General features: G+C 43.0%; 7 protein-coding genes across 7 annotated transcripts; 3 read left to right on the top strand and 4 right to left on the bottom strand.

Annotated features, from left to right (window-relative positions):
- Window positions 1-654: 654 nt before the first annotated feature.
- On the bottom strand, window positions 655-2,706 carry LY79DRAFT_539229 (FAD binding domain-containing protein). Its single transcript, XM_060556800.1, has 6 exons — window positions 2,323-2,706; window positions 2,127-2,267; window positions 1,354-2,065; window positions 1,251-1,299; window positions 1,006-1,195; window positions 655-930 (listed from the first exon to the last, which is right to left on the bottom strand). The coding sequence occupies exons 1-6, from the start codon at window positions 2,326-2,328 to the stop codon at window positions 727-729; spliced, it is 1,302 nt and encodes a 433-aa protein (XP_060419167.1). The 5' UTR covers window positions 2,329-2,706; the 3' UTR covers window positions 655-726.
- On the bottom strand, window positions 2,418-3,280 carry LY79DRAFT_288747 (uncharacterized protein). The gene has a single exon (XM_060552194.1). It carries the CDS (start codon window positions 2,867-2,869, stop codon window positions 2,507-2,509), a length of 363 nt encoding a protein of 120 aa, XP_060419166.1. The 5' UTR covers window positions 2,870-3,280; the 3' UTR covers window positions 2,418-2,506.
- LY79DRAFT_506264 (uncharacterized protein) lies at window positions 3,036-3,509 on the top strand (the record flags this gene model as incomplete). The annotated part of the gene is made up of 3 exons (XM_060553706.1): window positions 3,036-3,165; window positions 3,226-3,275; window positions 3,336-3,509. The coding sequence occupies 3 exons, from the start codon at window positions 3,036-3,038 to the stop codon at window positions 3,507-3,509; spliced, it is 354 nt and encodes a 117-aa protein (XP_060419165.1).
- A 448-nt stretch (window positions 3,510-3,957) lies between these two features.
- Window positions 3,958-5,165, bottom strand: LY79DRAFT_587007 (fumarylacetoacetate hydrolase; the record flags this gene model as incomplete). The annotated part of the gene is made up of 6 exons (XM_060560713.1): window positions 3,958-4,183; window positions 4,241-4,337; window positions 4,396-4,652; window positions 4,716-4,774; window positions 4,839-5,077; window positions 5,135-5,165. 6 exons carry the CDS (start codon window positions 5,163-5,165, stop codon window positions 3,958-3,960), a joined length of 909 nt encoding a protein of 302 aa, XP_060419164.1.
- Window positions 5,166-5,667: 502 nt separating this feature from the next.
- Window positions 5,668-7,284, top strand: LY79DRAFT_288759 (uncharacterized protein). Its single transcript, XM_060552195.1, has 2 exons — window positions 5,668-5,992; window positions 6,047-7,284. Exons 1-2 carry the CDS (start codon window positions 5,779-5,781, stop codon window positions 7,114-7,116), a joined length of 1,284 nt encoding a protein of 427 aa, XP_060419163.1. The 5' UTR covers window positions 5,668-5,778; the 3' UTR covers window positions 7,117-7,284.
- Window positions 7,285-8,309: 1,025 nt separating this feature from the next.
- Window positions 8,310-9,426, top strand: LY79DRAFT_539223 (uncharacterized protein). The gene is made up of 2 exons (XM_060556799.1): window positions 8,310-8,738; window positions 8,814-9,426. The coding sequence occupies exons 1-2, from the start codon at window positions 8,592-8,594 to the stop codon at window positions 9,246-9,248; spliced, it is 582 nt and encodes a 193-aa protein (XP_060419162.1). The 5' UTR covers window positions 8,310-8,591; the 3' UTR covers window positions 9,249-9,426.
- Window positions 9,427-14,910: 5,484 nt separating this feature from the next.
- Window positions 14,911-16,573, bottom strand: LY79DRAFT_288711 (cytochrome P450). Its single transcript, XM_060552193.1, has 2 exons — window positions 16,067-16,573; window positions 14,911-16,007 (listed from the first exon to the last, which is right to left on the bottom strand). The coding sequence occupies exons 1-2, from the start codon at window positions 16,523-16,525 to the stop codon at window positions 14,937-14,939; spliced, it is 1,530 nt and encodes a 509-aa protein (XP_060419161.1). The 5' UTR covers window positions 16,526-16,573; the 3' UTR covers window positions 14,911-14,936.
- Window positions 16,574-16,908: the final 335 nt, after the last annotated feature.

Below are 16,908 nucleotides of genomic sequence, written 5' to 3'. Positions count from 1 at the left end.
GAGATGATATTTGAACCCTGATATCGGGTCATTCTCCTTTCCTTTTTTGTTTCTGTGGCTAAAGAGCAAAGGGGGTTGTAAACTGTGTCCGAATTACAGGCCAGAGTCTATAGTCCAAGCTGTGGGACTCAGCACGGTTGCGATTGAAAATGTATTTGATTGCTGGCTGGAATTAAGTCAGAGGTTCTAATAACAAAGTCACAATCTAGGCTGCTTTCTTTTCAACAACCGAAAGTAGCATGTAGATTTGGTTAAGATTGGGTTAGGGCTGTTACCATAGATGAGGGTCACATGAGCATGTTGAAGCAATACTGGACTCGCTATCGATCAATTCCTAAATGCAGACTCTGTTCACCGGCGGGAGAACAGTCTACCTGACTGAGAATTATATCAATACATGAATCATCTTGCACTCTTTAGGACATAACCCAAAATAAGATCTAATATCAAGATCGAGGTCCATCGGGGAGCTCTTATTTGCAATCTTCGTATACAAAACAAGAGACTGACATAATTGACGTAAAAACAGCCAAGATGACTCATTCTATATAGATGCAATATTCAAATTGCTGAACTTTATAAGAAGGTGTAATCTCGGAATGGCCTGAGCTGTCACTGATAAAATAAGAGCTATGGTGTAATATGCTAACCAACGAGGATGCATCCAGAATATTTGAATTAACGATATATAAACTTTGATAACTATCTGGTGTCGTTATACCAGCATTACAGGCTTGGCTTGCTGAATGGGTCAGTCTTAATAGCCTTTTCCACCTCCATGTATGCGTCATAGCCATAGAGCCATGGCTGAACTTCGGGGCAAGTCCATCTACTGGGGAACGCTCCCTTGGGCTCTTTTCCTAGCTGAGACAGAAAGACCTGGTCTCTGGCTTCCTGTTCGGGGCCATCAAATAGATGGAAGTCGTGGCGCTGAGGTGAGAAATTTGAGAAATCAGTTGATGGCAGTCGGGACAACGAGCTTGGGAACGGTGCAGAAAATATTACCTGTTTGAACGTTTCTCTTACAATAGATTCGCCTCTGGCTTTTCGTAATTTCTCATACATCTTCAGAGCTTTCGGAAGCTGTGACTTGGATGTGAGGTGGCCGAGCAACAAGCCCAGTACAGCGCCGTCTTCCACAGCTGAGTTGGCACCTTGGGCGAGATATGGTAGCATTGGGTGGCATGCATCCCCACTGGATTGCAATAAGTGAGTGCTGAAACCATGGATCCATGTTGGACCGAACTTACACAAAGACTAGATTGGACTTGTCGTTTACCCAAGAACTCATCTCCTCTCCTAGAACCAAGTGTTAGCCAGGCTATTCGCAGCTCGGAAAGACATAGGTCGTACTGTGCATAAGTTTCCACTTCTCAATGCTGTCGACGGCACCGATTATCTTTCTCACGATGGGATCCCATTCTTTGAATCGAACTCTCGTTTCCTCAACATCTCCCGCTTGGCGGCTCACGCCATCAGGCAAGTCGTCAGGCGCTAACAGCACGAGATTGTACATCTTCTCGGCTCTCATCGAGTAGCCAACACCATGCGCTCCAGGTCCAATCCAGAAGTGTACTTGGGGATTCGATATCCATTCTCTCAGTTCAGGGTCTGTGACATCATCGATCTGGAGGACTACCCGGTACGCCAGGTCTCCCGTCGCCAGCGGGGGGTCCTCCTTTCCCAGAAAGCATGCACGCGAACGTGACCACAGTCCGTCTGCGGCAACGATGAGGTCTGCTCTAGCCTTAACCCCGGACTGTGTTGTGAGCTCCGGTATGTCGAAGTTGATATTGTCGACTTTTTGGCCCAGCTGGAACTGAACCCCGAGCTCCTTGGCGCGTTCGTAGAGTGAAAGCTGCAGGTCAACGCGGTGCAGGTCGATGAAGGGTGCTTGGTACTTCGCGCGGATCTTCTCCTTAAAGTTTTCCTCACTGGCGAGGACCTTTCCGGAGAACCTATGGACAACCAAGGCTGTCGGCTCTGATGCAGATTTCCAGTCGGGTAGGCCCCATTTCTGGAGGATCCGTGTCGAGTTCGGCGTCACTTGCAGTCCCGCTCCGACCTATTGCATGGTATCAATATCGCTTTTCCTTCTTATTGCCTGGGATGTGATGAGGAAATACCTCAAGAAGTTCTCTGGCGGACTCGAACACCGTCACGCGGTGCCCCGATAGTGCAGCTGCCACTGCGGTGGCCAAGCCACTCAAGCCAGCGCCGATAACAATGATGTCCAGCTGGACGGCCGATTTTATGTGTTCTGTCACCTTTACCCAATCCGTCAGTATTTCCGAGGGTGGGAAGGGGTTTCGATGCACTTGCCGTCATGTTTCCTCTCTCACCACGTTGGAGTCTCGAGTCACGGGAGTCTATCTGCTGATGGATTGGATGTGGAAAGGAGAATGCGGCGTAACCAAATGGAGAATCTAGGACCTGGAAGGAAAAAACAAATCACGAAGGTAAAAGTCCGTTGCGAAAGAATCCTTGGGAGTAGTTGCAACTGAGTTCAGCAGTTCAACCGATGATTTGGATGAAGTTCCCGGCGACTCCTTAATGCCCCCTCCGAAGATCCCCCACATCGGACCGGAAGAAGCGGGGGAGGATCCCACTGGGTACTGCAAATCGAATGAACGCCACTGACGAGCGTGTTGGCAGGTGAATGAACGGGCCGAGATATCCGAGAGCATATTACGCCTTTTCCAAGATGGGTCAATCTAGCCATGACCACGAGCGGGTATTGGGTGCGATCTGTGCGCGATATGCGGCACCACCTGTCCGACAGCATATGGCCAGGGTATACGGTTGCAATCAGTGGGCGTCGGCAACGATGACCGGCAACGATGACCGGCAACGATGACCGGCAGATCATCGAAAGGTTCACTGATACACAGCCTCCTCTCCCCAAGCATCATCGAATAACATCCCATTTGGCACACTCTCATCCAACGCAGGCCGGACCCTTCGGCAAGCTACTAGTCACTCCATTCGCATACCCACGGCATCATTACTCGTCACCTGGAACACAACCCCGCGCGATGGCACCCAAGGGTCCGTACAAGCTGGTGACGGTGAACACTGCACCCGAGCGAGCGAAGCGCCTTGTTGGACGCGTCGTCGAAGAACTCAAGGATCGCTACACGATCGAGCACGTCGCAAACTGCGATAGTGAGTACCGCGGTCTCGTTCGCTTCAAAGATTGAGTCAAGGCGCTGACGCCCCCCCAAGAGATAGACGAAGTCGAGGGCAAGGTGAAGGAACATCAGCCAGACATCATAGTAAGCCATCTCTGTTAGCCCGTTTACTATGAAATTTCTTTTCTGACAAACCCCTTCCAGTTCTGTGCATCAATGTGGACCGCGGAAGAGGCCGACCAGATCCTCAAAACGGCGAGGTCACTGAGGCCGGGCATCAAAACCCATGTGATCCCGCATGGCCTGCAGGTTGAAAAAGGGCCGGACGCCATTGTTGAGCATCTTCTCGAAAAGGTTCCGCAGATAATCGATAGCTAGATTCGTGTTTGTACAGAAACGCGTCGCAGTCTGTCGAAGCACACCAAACATACGTGTTTAAAAATCATTCTTGCTTGATGGACATGATGATGTTATGCAGTAATAGAAACTCAACAAATCCTTAAGCAATCTTCGGCTATTGGACGGGGTGTGCATCATTAGGTGACTCTGAACCCTCAAAAAACCCAATTTTAGATTTGCTGAGAGGGTACTGCTATCACTGACCATGAGTTCTAAGTCTAACCACCACAGCTGTCTTCACGTTGACCTCGTTTTATCACCAGCCCGAACTTGCTGATTTACACCCAGTAACGCGTTGCCCGTACCATCGAGGCCGGAATGTGCGTCATCGTCAAAAGCATCGGGGTCTTTTTTTTTTTTTGTTTTTTGCGGTTTTAGCGCCGTTTTGTGTATTAAATCCGACTGTCTAGTGATCTTGATTCATTCCTTAGTGCCCAACAGTGGTAGCACTTTCGTTTTGGAAGACGTTGATAAGTGTTCCGATGTGCGGCAGGATCTCGACCCTGAATTCGTCGCCATCCTTCAACGTTACCTTGGGCTTGCGCCCTAAGCCTACGCCAGCCGGCGTGCCGGTGATAATGACAGTGCCAGCAGGCAGGGTCGTGCTTTGGGACAAGAAGCTGATTACTTTGGGGACGCTGAAGATGAGATCACTGAGTGGAAAATGTCAGTATACTAATATAGGATCCCGTCCTACAGAGACAACCTACTCGATGCCGCTTTCCTGGAGAACATCACCGTTCTTCAGTCCTCGCATATGTAGCTTGGCTGGGTCCGGAATGAGGTCCCTAGAAACTAGAGCCGGGCCTGCATGATACCGAGTTAGACCTGACGTATTTTCATAACAGCCATGTTCAAGACTCACCCAAGGGGCACGAGCCATCGAAGCCCTTGGCGAAGCACCACTGGGATTGATTCAGTTGGTATGTTCTGCTAGACACATCGTTGCAAGCAGTGTAACCCAGGACATAGTCCATAGCATCAGCCTCAGACACATTCTTAGCTGTCTTTCCCAGAACAACTGCAAGCTCAGACTCGTAATCGCCGCAGTCATCCGCTTGGGTCAGTAGAGGAAGGACTGTAGGTGCTGGCCATGGGTCCCCAAGGGCTGTGTTTGGCTTCCTGGAAGTTGCAATGGTCAGTAATCTCACGGGTCAAAACCACGGGAACAGAAACCATGCTTACAGGAACACAGTAGGCACATCAGGCAAAGCTACGCCAACCTCTTTCGCGTGCTGGACATACTACAACTCATTAGCTGAGTTCAATGTGCACATTGGAAGTGCCATCTGATCGCTGGCTACTTACGTTTAGACCAATGCATCGGATGGTACCAATCTCATCGACAGAAACGGGCGACAGAATGCGGTCAATGATGGCCCGCTCATCTGTTTTCGAACCCGGCTTGAGAACGCTAGATCCCGACCACACCACAACCTTAACTTCCTCGCCGTTGCGCACCGCAACACCAACGTCGACGGAGTCTGATTCGGGTTCTCCAATAAGGATCTTGTTCGGGTCAGACCGCGGAACAAATCGCACAAGGCCTTTATTGTTTCAGCGTCAAGTGTCGCGACAGACAGGGACTCGGGAGGAAGACTCACGGCTGAAGGGCGATTGTAATTCCGAAGACATCTTGTCACAAGCTGGGCCAAAAGTCTGGTGTGCAGAAAAAGGCTCTGGGATTCCAACTTAAACAAGTCCGTATTGAAATGGAAGCTGGGATGATATTTGCAAGCAGAAACAAGGAGAGGTCGCTTTCCCATCATTGAATCCGACTGGAGCGATGATAGGGGTACCCCGCTCTGGCGCCGACCTTTCGGAGGTCCGAGTAGGTGGAGAGTTCATGCTTAGTTGCAATGTCTGAGCGCTGCCATTGGCTGTGGGGGAAATGCGAGGATGAGGGGAAGATGAAGGTGACGATGAATTGAGGGGCCGAGAAGTGAGGAGCCGATCCCTGCATGTATTCGTAACTGCGGTATTTGATCGCGGTTCCGTCGGATACGGTCTGATCTGAAAGGGCATCTAACGCGAAGCTGTGGTTTGATTGCGAATATCCCCAATGAACCTTAACTTAAAAGCTGGACTGCAATACATCCAAGACGTTGGTCAGGGTCATTGCATGTGGAACGGCTCCCAGACTCGAAACACTGCTGCACGGCAAGACTCTTGACTGCTGCCACGGATATCGCGCTCAGAGTGTTCCATAAGACGAGAATATCGGGCTATCCGTCTCACGACCGCCGTAATGTCCGGAGTCCAGGATCAACATCCCCATGGCGGCGAATACCGCCAACATCTGCCAGACACTAGCATCCCGCGTTTCACGATAATGAGAAGTCAGAATGCGCACGAATATGCGGAAGCTTTCAAAAAGGGTGGGAACCCACCGTGGCTACACGCCCTGTATCGCCACTGGCGTGAGCTCTTCAAGGAGCCGTTCACCGGCATCACGACAGATGGTAAGTCGCGGGGGTTGTAGACTGAGTAGTTGGGGAAACGGCTAACGGGTTTAGGTACCGTGAGACACGACTTATTCGAGCTGGCAGATGAAGGCGTACCAATCCAGGAGATCGTCGACGCCACCAACGTCGTATTATCACAGCTTGATGACAAGCAAAAGTCTACTCTTTTATACCACGTTGACTCGCCTGAGTGGCGCTCGTGGTCGAACCCAGAATTCCTTCTGAGCGACAAAGGTCTACGTCTCGACGAACTCGACTCGAACCTCCGAGACAGCATCCTGAAAGTTCTTGAGGCCGCACTGTCGCCGGAGGGCTATGCCAAAGCGCTTGGCGCCATGCGTGTTAACGGTTTCCTGGGTGAGCTAGTCCAGGCGCCCACAATCTGCAACGAGTATTCTTACAACTTTGTGTTGTTCGGAGAACCTTCGGTAACTCGGCCATGGGGTTTCTCTTTTTACGGCCATCATCTGTGCCTGAATATCTTCCTGTACAAGGGTCAGATCGTGTCATCGCCGTGGTTCACTGGAGCGGAGCCGAACCTGATTGACCAAGGACCCTATAAAGGAACCCGCATATTGGAGACAGAGGAGCGGCTTGGCCTGCGGCTGATGCAATCACTCCCTGCAAGCCTCCAACAGGAGGCGCAGACTTACAAGTTGCTCAAAGACCCAGCGATGCCAAAGGGAAGGTGGAACCACGACGACCAAAGACACCTTTGCGGCGCATACCGAGACAACCGCGTCGTGCCGTACGAGGGCATTCTAGTGAAGGATATGGATTCCGAGCAGCAACAGCTTGTGGTTGGAATCATCGAACAGTATCTCATTTACCTCCCTCGCAAGGCTAGAGAGATACGGATCCACCAGGTCAGGTCTTGGTTTCATGAAACGTACTTCAGTTGGATAGGAGGTTTTGGTGATGCGGATCCATTTTATTATCGGATTCAGAGCCCGGTGATCCTCGTCGAATTTGATCATCACTCTGGCGTCTTCTTAACCAACAAGGAGCCGGCCAAATTCCACATTCACACTCTCCTTCGAACGCCAAACGCGGGAGATTACGGAATGGCGCTAAGGCCACTCATTCCCGGTATCGAGCAGAATTTCGTATGGGAGGGCTAGATAACGTGGAAATATTGAACCTATCTTGGCATATTGATCCGATGTTCGTTGGAAAAAGAGATGTCTTTGGTTGCCAAAAGTCTGATTGCGTGCATACAGACGGCAACTACCTGCCCTCGAGAACAGTTTTACTGGGCCTGCTCACTTGATCACACTAACTGAGATAGAAATAAATTTATATATTATCTTTATAGGTACTGGCTGCACCTCGTCCTTTGATACCGGATCCGGAAGTCAATATCCACAAGTTCTTGGTGGGTAAGTAAGCTCAGCTACAGCCCGCCAACGATGAGAGGGGCGTCATCGCACCAGTACTAATCATATCTCGCTTATCACCACCATTGTAACACACCTCCAGATTCTGACAGGGTGAGGTGATACGCATGTTCGTTTTCAAAAACTACGCGAATGAAGTTGGTGTTCCTTGATTCCATTCGTGTGGCCCAAATTTAAGGCTGTCATTGCACGAATCTTAGAATCTCTCAAGACAATCTCGTGAGTAATCCAGACCTGGTTTTCGTCGCTGCCTAATGCAAGGTGACCGGGCTGAGCACGGCAAGCCAGGCATCTTTGGTAGGCACCGAGCCGTGATAGCCGGCCTGATTCGGAATGTGTAAGCATTTGTTTTTTCCCCCATGCGGAGGGCGACAGGCCGACTGCGGCACAGGCCGGGAAGACGTCCTCAAGGCGGGCGAAGCGACAACGACTTCCAACGGGTTCACGATGGCCCCCCTGTATAGTCGCCGAGGGTCCTGCTTTGGGGGCCGTTGGAGCCGTTAGTCTGCCTTCGGTAAGCTGCGCCCGGGTCAGACGTGCCAAAAAGAGTTAAAAGGAATCCGCTAACGTGGTACCGATAACACACCCATTATCTTCAAGCAAGGGCCGTTCAACGTATCATATCAGGGCTAACCGCTCCTGTTGGTAACACGTTGGAGGAAGTGACCTATGAGAACAGGTCTGGGCTTGTGAATGAAGCTATATGCGTGATGAGTGACGAACACCACCCCGTCACCATTTGACTTCGGACTTCGTTGTTGGGCGCACTGGCGACTATTTCCGGAAAGGCATGGCTCTCATGCGGTGTGACCGAAATCACCATCGGCCGAGACCTGTACTACATGGGTACCGGCGATGTGGATGCGCTGTGGGGGCTATTAGGTATTTCCGCTGATGACACTTCCCCCATGCATCGTCTTATGCCCTCCAACATGTGAACTTCAAACCGCGTGCTGCCTCTTTCTGGTTTTGTATTTTAAAAGCACCGCCCACCTCCCAGCTCTTTTGTTGTTCTCCTCTGATAATTGGAGTTCAGTTTGAGTTGAACCAGCTCAGCCGTCAAGAGGAGTACAACGGTGTTTGAAGCCCTTCTACTTGGTTTGGTGTGGTCAAATCTTCATTCAGCCAAGCCCTACTCCCCAGCTATCTTCTCATTCTGAGCTTTGAAGTTATCAGTCATTCTTATTTCATCTTCCGCAATGTCGAAAGAAGCCATCTTGCCGGCTTATGCGCCAGTCCCAAAGATGACTACCTCCCGTATCTCAACTTGTCGCTCTATTATGGTCTCTTTGATGACTTGTATCTTGATCTTATCCTTCTTCAACTACGAAACTATCTTCTCAGCAGTATGTTCATCCATCAAGCTGCATTAGAGATGTATATCTTATGTTAGTGCGCATCGTTGTCTAATATCTACCTAGATCAATAAGGGCACAGTGGTCTGCAAAAGCCACGTTCATTCGCAGGAAATTTCACAGCCAACAAATACCTCCCTTGAAGTTACCAGCCAAACTTGGGTAATCTTGCCCCCCGAGATCAAGTCACGTTCTACTCTTGGCAAGCAAAACTCGTTCTCTCTTCGACGCCGCAACGGTGCTGTTTCTGAAGCAGATGTTGCTCTATCTGCTGATGGCCGGTCCGGATACAACCGCCGAGAGGAAGAAGACGGAAGGTCGGGCTACAACCGACGAGAGGAAGGCGGTCGCTCCGGGTACAACAGTGTTGAGGATAGGCGCTCGGGATACAACAGTGTGACTGACGGCAGGTCCGGATATAATCGCCGTGAGGAAGAAGATGGGAGGTCTGGCTATAATGGGGTTGAAGATGGGCGCTCCGGGTACAATCATGTCATCTAATTTCAGGGAAATGCGACGACTGGTTACTGTGTGGCTAATATACAAAGAGCCAGATGCAATGGGCTCGCGCTCTGAGGTTGGATGTTTTGATATAGAGTTTAGACCGCGGTAACACTATCTTGTCTAGATATTCTATCACGCTTTTGTGTTTACTTATTTCCAGCGTATATTACAATCCATGACCTCTTATCGATATTGTGTAATGGAAAGAGACAGTCAAATAAGCCGAGACGCTCCCAAAGTCATAAGCAAAGCTGTCTCCTTACCATCACAGAGCGGCGAGTTGTATGTGCGACGAAGGTACTCGGTCCGTTCGTCGAGCTGACGAAGTTCCTGCGGTTATCGTTAGTCCTGCTCCCCCGTCATGGTGCGCGAGGTAAGGATGTGTGTCTTTACCTCTGAAAGGGCTTCGACGTCCTCCTTCCTGAGCACCTCAAACCTGGACGCCTGGCCAAAAGCCTGCGTTTGCAGCGCTGCCAGTTCGTCCTGCTCCATGTGGCTGGCTGCTTCGTCAGCTCGCCATCCGGTCGGGAGCCAGTACCGGATCATATAGACACTCATATGGCTTAGTAACCGTGTACTTATTGAGAACACACACAGAAAACGTGTTTAAATTCCATGATCCAATATCTTCAAGCTCTGCCGGTAACGCTCTTTAGTTTGACGAAGGACCACATGGGCTTCGTAAACAGTCCTTCGACAAGTCCATCGTCTTTCATTCCAGGCAATTTCATGAACTCCAGGTCCCAGACTAGCAACGTGACGATCAACTTGAGTTCAAGGTACGCTAATCTTTTACCCCAACAGCCCCTAGGTCCAGTACTGAAAGACATGGACGGCCCGGCTATACTGTTAAATCTTATGTTCCCAGCTGCGTCAGCCTGTAGCCAACGCTCGGGGTGGAACTCTGCTGGCGGAAATGGGCTATGGTACGGCAGCCTGCAGGGCGCACTGGTCTAAAAGTCAGAACTTGCCTAATTAGGTTACTGATTAGTACTAGGGCTACCACTAGTGTACAGATAGCAGCAATATTACTTTATAGATAGTAATTTATCTATACAGCATTTATAAGCCCTATCTACATAAAGATAAAATCTATATAGCTTATGTACACTTACGTATAGACTTGTACACTTGTAATATATACTATTTAGTATAAGATAGTATTAAAGTGTCCTAAAAAGGACAGCCTTAACTATTTTATAGTAAAGTTACTCTATAAGTAGCACTTTTACTTTTTTTATTCTCTTAATTTAACTATCCTCTAAGAACTACCTATAATTAACTTTACCTTAATTAATAAAAATATCTTTAAACTCCTAAAATTCTCTACTAGTATTTAATTATAACTACCTAAAAACAACGTAAACTTAACTAAGTCTACACTATATATCCTAGATATAAAACCTTTAATAAGCTTCCTTATAGTAATTATTAAAGGCTTATAAGAGTATAAAGTAAGTATATAATAAATAAAGAACTAGCTAATTTAAGACCTAACTGTCTATATTAATATTAGTCTTTAGGTTACCTTATATTATAAAGTAGATATTAATAGCCTTAGTTTTTATATATACACTTACGTATAATACCTTAAGAAGTTTAATAGGAGGTTATAATTCCTATTAACTATAAAGTATACTTTATATATTAATATAATAAAGTGCCTTATTATAAAATTTACTTTAGATAAGGCCTTTCTTAGACATAAGTAGAAGGTAATTCTAATTAACGTAAAGAACCTATTAGATATTATAAAGTTCTATAGTACTATATACAAAGCCCTTAATCTCTAAATATTTCTTTATAAGACTTTACTTTCTAGTAAAAAAGATAGCTTTACTATTACACTTATATCTAAAATATAAATTAAACTACCTATCTCTAAGCCTTAAGTTTTAAAAAAATAATAATTTAAGCACTACTAGCTAAAGCTACTTACTTTTATATAATAAAAGGAAGTCTAGCCTACACCTATACACTTTAGCACTATTTAGACTAAAATAAAACAAAAACTAATACTTAAAGCTCTAGAGGTAAGCTTATAAGTAAAATTATAAAAGTATATATACTTAAAGGTAGAGAATACAGGAAGTAAGGATTAGGAGGTAGCTATATAGGATAGTATTAAGAATAAGGATTAGATAAAGGATATATAGGAGAGTATATAGGTTAAACTAAAGGAGAGTTTACCTTCTAGTTTAGAATAAAGTTAACTACTTTATAAAGATTTACTATAAATTAATCCTAAGTGTAATAAATTATACTTTTACCTACTTAACTTTACTACCTTACTTCTCTAATAAAGAAACCTCTAGAGATACCTTTAAGATAATATATATCTCTAAATATTGCTATAGGAAGTTATATACCTTAATATAAAAGTACTTTAAACTATAAAACTTTATAATAAGTAAAAAAGTCTTTCTAGAACTAAGAATATCTTTATAGACTTATATTATCTATATAGATAAGTATAGATTAAGATCTATACTATCCTATTTAAGTACTATAAGTATTTCTTGTACTTTTAAGAGATTAACCTTCTATATAAAATTAATTATAGAAGTCTAATTAGGCTAGTAAAAGAGTAACTAGGGCTAGCTATAGACACTATAAGGCTAATTCTTTTATATACAGATATAATAATTATTCTAGAGGTGTATAAAGTTAGAAAAGTCCTTATAAAGGAGTAGTATATAAATAAAAAGTAAGGTAATCTAATTAGAAAGAGAATTTAGAGAAAAGAGTTATAAGGACTATAGTTAATAAAAGAATCCCTATATAAAGTGTAAGCATCTTAGAATATATATATAGACAAGTAAGTATTTACCTTCTATTATATAGATTAGGCTTAATATAATTAATTTTACTAACTTTTAATTTTAACGTTATAGATACTTTTATTAAAGACCTAATAATTATAAAAGGTTATAGGAATATTTATATCTAGTTAAGATAGTATATATTTTATACGCTTTTATAAGAGATACTAATGCCCTCTTGTAGTAAAGGCTACTTCTATGCTATAGTCTAAATAAATAGTAAAAGGTATATACTTCTGTTTAAGAATAATAGAGAGGTACTAGGTAAGTATAGATTAGGTAGTATATACAGAGAACCCTATATAAAACTATATAATATACTAGGAGTATACATTAATAGTAGTATATATCTTAAACCTAAACAGAAGTAGCTTATTATAAGTATTAATTAACTAGATAAAGTTAGGCCTTAGTATAGTCTAACCTTTCTGTTAATACTAGAGCTCTTTTAGATATTCTTGTATATTTTTAAGAAAAACTTAATAATAGGCTTTATAAAGGACGTCTTAGCTAATAATATAGCTATATTAGTATATAAAAGTATAAAGAAACTTATAGCCTAGGTCTTAGACTATATTTACTATACTATCTTCTAATAAAAGGTACTAAACTATACTATAATATATAGCTTAGAGCTATTTAGGTGTTTAGTGTTACTATAGTAAATAGTATCTTTAGATATCTTTAAGGCTACATTATAAGATTTAAAATCCCTTTATATATAAAGTAGTAAAAATATTCTAATTAAAAAGACAGTAGTTAAAAAAGAGCTTAAAAATATATTAAAGTAAAAGAACTAAGAATTATATATAGACTTTATAGTAATAGTTAATTAAAAGTAAGAATTATTTAAAAGTAGTAAAAGAAACTTAAAGTTAATAATTTTTTAATAAGTATATAATAATTACTATATAAGTCTATCTAGAATTTAACTTTTCTTAAATAAGTGTAGAATACTATATAAGGTTATATAATAGGCAACTAGTCTAGGGTATTTTAAAGAAAAAAATTTTAAGATATATAGGTCTATACAGAGGTGTACAAGGGAAAAATCTTTATATATAGAACTATAAGATTAAGTATCTAAAAACCTAGAAATATAAAGACCTAGGTAAACTAAAACTAATATACAAGAGTATATAAGGGTGCCTAGGTCTATAAAAACCTAACCTTATCTACTAAACTTTACGCTTTACTGTAAAAAACTAGCTAGGCATATACTATATTACCTAAATATATATATCCCTCTAAGACCTATAAACTCCTATATCCTTTTATAAGGGCCTATATCCTTCTGTAAACCCCTATGTCTTCTGTTATCCTCTTAACTACTACTATAAAAGTATATATAAAAGTGTTAAATTAGCTAAGATATATATAGATGTATATAGATTAGGTATAACTATTACTGTTACTATTAGACTAGATTAGAAGGTTAATAAGATTATTAGCACCTATATAAAAGTTAGTAAATATATAAATAAAGACTAAGGTTATATAGATATATATAATAGCCTATAGACTTAAGCTTATCTACTATAGAAATAAGTGTATTACTAATATAGCGTATATACTTAGGCTTAAGCCTATAGATCTATATAAGAAAGTCTATCTTTGCATAGGTGGCCTTAATAGCCTTAGACTTACGTAGAGTAAATAGCTTACTGCTAAATTACTTATAATTACCTAGAACTATATATAAGTGTAAGTATATATAAATACTAGCTAGAAATATATAGAACTTACTAAAGCTATAGGTATTTACACTAGAGTTATAGGTATAGTTAGTATAAGTAGTAGTATTTAAGATAACTATATAAGTTATATATAGACTATTACCCTTCTAGTAATTAGTGTAAGCTTTTAAACTAAGGCATATAGTTCTATACACCTATATTAGGATTAAGTTACTATTCTATATGCGTTTATACTTAAGTTTACGCTTAGTATAGATGCTATTAGACACTTTTGTATAAAGATTAAGTATATAAGGCTATATAGATGTTAGCACTTATAAAAGGAATATATATATAAACTTATAAAAGTGTCTTCTATATTAAGGAACTAGGTAATAACTTACTAAGAAGTATACTTAATAGCAACTATATAGATTAGTATAAAATAGAGTAAAAATATATAAGAATATATATATACACTTATAATAGTATACAGTAATTTCTATATTAGTAGAATTATTACTAAGCTATATAGGAATAGTGTTATTTACTAGGAGCTATATACCTCTAATCTCTTTTAAGATAAGCTTAGCTATAATATATAAGTCTATATAGATATATAGAAGTTATATAGTTAATAATAGGCGTAGACAGAAGTATAAGGACCTATTAGATTATATAGTAATATATAGTAATATATAGTAATATATAGTAATATATAGGGATATATAGGGATATATAGGGAAGTTATTAAATATATAAGGTAACACTAGGCACCTCTAGGAATATATAAATATATAAAAATCTATAAAAAAAAACATTAGTTTAGTAATAATTAAAAAGTAAAATAAACAAGTACACAAGATAAATAAATTAAATAAAAGTTAATAGGAGTATATAGTTAGAGGTCACTTATATACTCTAAATTAGGCGTAGGAAAAAGAAGAGAAGTTTAGAAGTAGAGGGAAATATATTTATAGTTAGGGTAAAGCGCCTACAATTAGCCCTAGGTATATACTTCTATTAGGTATATACTCTAGGGCACACACTTCCCTATTTATAGACTAATTAGATAATTAAGGTATCTAGGTAAGCAGAACTATAATATTCTAGGCTATATAAAGTAATATAAATATATCTAAAAGGATAATTTATTTAAAAGACTGATTAGTTATGTACAGGTTAGATTAATAATATGCAGTGTTTCTAGAAACTAATAGGGTAGGTGTAGTAACCCTTTGACTTTTGGACCAGTGCGCCCTGCAGGCTGCCGTACTATGGGACCAGTCATCCACGCACGCGCTAGAAATCTTATACGATAGTTCACTGCGTTCCGTCTCCTCAACCTCCGCCCCAGGCATATTGATTGTGGGGCCAGCCAGCATGAATACGATCAGAGTACCCTTTGGGATCACGTGCCCAAACACTGTCATGTCGCAGAGTGCCTCCTTCGCGATCGCCCCAGCGGGGCTGCATATACGGAGAGTCTCCTCGATGAAGGCGTCCAGGTAGGGGACTTGCGTCTTCACCATCTCGTCCAATGTCGGCTGACGGTCTTGCTCGTCTGCTTCAGAATAAGCGAGGCGCAGGGCCTTACGCAGCTTCGATTGGACGTCTTGATGTGCCGTGAGGTATTTTACGGTAAAGCACAGAGTGCTGTAAGTCGAATCTTGCCCGCCCACCAGGTAACCCCATAGCATGTCGTTGATACGCGGAGAGTTGAATACGGGTAGCCGTCCATCAGTCTCAGCGGCCAACTTTTCGCGGGATACGACATAATCCACTGCTGAGTGAAACTTCTCCTTTGAGCCTCCTCTGGATAGTCTTTCAACGGCGAGGTCAACGTGGGACTGGATGATTGTCCTCTTGGATTTGAAGGCTTGGCGAACCGAACGGCGTAGTCCATTAAGCATGAGAGAAGTCTTCGGCAATGTTGACTGGAGGGCGCCGCTGACTCTGTCGTTCAATACATGAAGGGCAGTGAGTAGCTCGGGTTTCTCCACGCGTAGAAAGTCGGCGGGGTGAAACGGGTTGGTGTCTTCAAAGTCGGCTTTCTCGGCTTCCTTAGTAGCCCGTAGCCGGTCCATTGTATAACTGGTCTGCTCCGCTATTTCGAATGCTGAAGTCATCATAATGTCGTAGGTAAAGCCCTCCAAGTCTTCACCCGCATCAAAATGCAACCCATTGGCCATGGCTGCCTTGACTTTCCACAACTTGATAAGGTTGAGCACCGTCTTGTAGCAAGCGGGTGCAGATACCTACATATGGTCAGGATGGAGAGCTGTGCTGCAGGGCAATGCAAACAGAAGTAGCCTACCCCATGTAAGAAACTCGGTGTCATCAAGTCCTTGGTGAGAAATGAAGCCTCTTTGAAAGACGGTTGGAAACTATCCATAGCAATAAAATGCTCGGGGAGCACCCCTCGCCACGACACGTTGTTCTTGTAACCCCTACCAAGGTCTTTGCTGCGCTTCGTCATAAGGTCGCGAGCCTCACGATAATCTCCAATGACGACATGGGCGCTTTCGAAAGGGCCCGGAAAATACTGGGCAATCGGCGTTTTGTGCTTCGAAAGCAGGTCCGTGAAGAATTCTAGCCAGAAACCTCCTGATTTTTCAATCTCAATGAAGTAGTTGTAATCCCCCCAAAGTCGCGTACTCGAGTCTTCGTTACATGGAATCCCTGGGATTGGCTTGGGCAGAAGGCTGACATATACAAGGCGTGTAAACACAAAGACCGCAGCGATAAGTGCAGGAATCAAGAACAGGTCGGCCATTATGATCAACAACGAGGTAGAAATGTTTTGTTCTAAGCACAAGATGTCTTATCCAGTTGTGAAGAAAAGTGTTGCGATGACCGCCGTAGGGGAGTGATACGGCAGCCTGCAGGGCGCACTGGTCCAAAAGTCAGAAATTACCTCTTTAGGACAGAAAGATAATATAGATACGGTATGGTGTGCATCTAGACCCACTTATAATCTCTATTGATAAGGTCTAATTGGTTTAAAGATAATGCTTACATAATCTTACTACACCCCATAGGCCCATAAAAGGCTTAGCCCTGATCCTGGTCTTTTACAACTTCCGGCTTATTTCCGTAGGCCAGCGCCTGCCCACTATTGCCAGCGCCTGCCCACTGTTGCCAGCGTGCACCACTATT

This window comes from Colletotrichum navitas, assembly GCF_030913465.1.
Source record: "Colletotrichum navitas strain CBS 125086 chromosome Unknown LY79scaffold_5, whole genome shotgun sequence".
In the NCBI taxonomy this organism is placed as follows: domain Eukaryota; kingdom Fungi; phylum Ascomycota; class Sordariomycetes; order Glomerellales; family Glomerellaceae; genus Colletotrichum; species Colletotrichum navitas.
The sequence above is the reverse complement of the archived record's forward strand: the minus strand, read 5'-3'. Positions and strand labels throughout refer to the sequence as shown.

Bases quoted from the DNA above. Each gene is read 5' to 3' on its own strand.
- LY79DRAFT_539229 (XM_060556800.1), bottom strand. The intron at 2,066-2,126 runs GTATTTCCTCAT...ACCATGCAATAG, and splicing joins CCGCCAGAGAACTTCTTGAG to GTCGGAGCGGGACTGCAAGT. The intron at 931-1,005 runs GTAATATTTTCT...TTCTCACCTCAG, and splicing joins TAAGAGAAACGTTCAAACAG to CGCCACGACTTCCATCTATT.
- LY79DRAFT_288747 (XM_060552194.1), bottom strand. From the start codon at position 2,869: ATGATCTGCCGGTCATCGTTGCCGGTCATCGTTGCCGGTCATCGTTGC.
- LY79DRAFT_288759 (XM_060552195.1), top strand. From the start codon at position 5,779: ATGTCCGGAGTCCAGGATCAACATCCCCATGGCGGCGAATACCGCCAA. The intron at 5,993-6,046 runs GTAAGTCGCGGG...TAACGGGTTTAG, and splicing joins CACCGGCATCACGACAGATG to GTACCGTGAGACACGACTTA.
- LY79DRAFT_539223 (XM_060556799.1), top strand. From the start codon at position 8,592: ATGTCGAAAGAAGCCATCTTGCCGGCTTATGCGCCAGTCCCAAAGATG. The intron at 8,739-8,813 runs GTATGTTCATCC...ATATCTACCTAG, and splicing joins ACGAAACTATCTTCTCAGCA to ATCAATAAGGGCACAGTGGT.
- LY79DRAFT_288711 (XM_060552193.1), bottom strand. From the start codon at position 16,525: ATGGCCGACCTGTTCTTGATTCCTGCACTTATCGCTGCGGTCTTTGTG. The intron at 16,008-16,066 runs GTAGGCTACTTC...GACCATATGTAG, and splicing joins CACCGAGTTTCTTACATGGG to GTATCTGCACCCGCTTGCTA.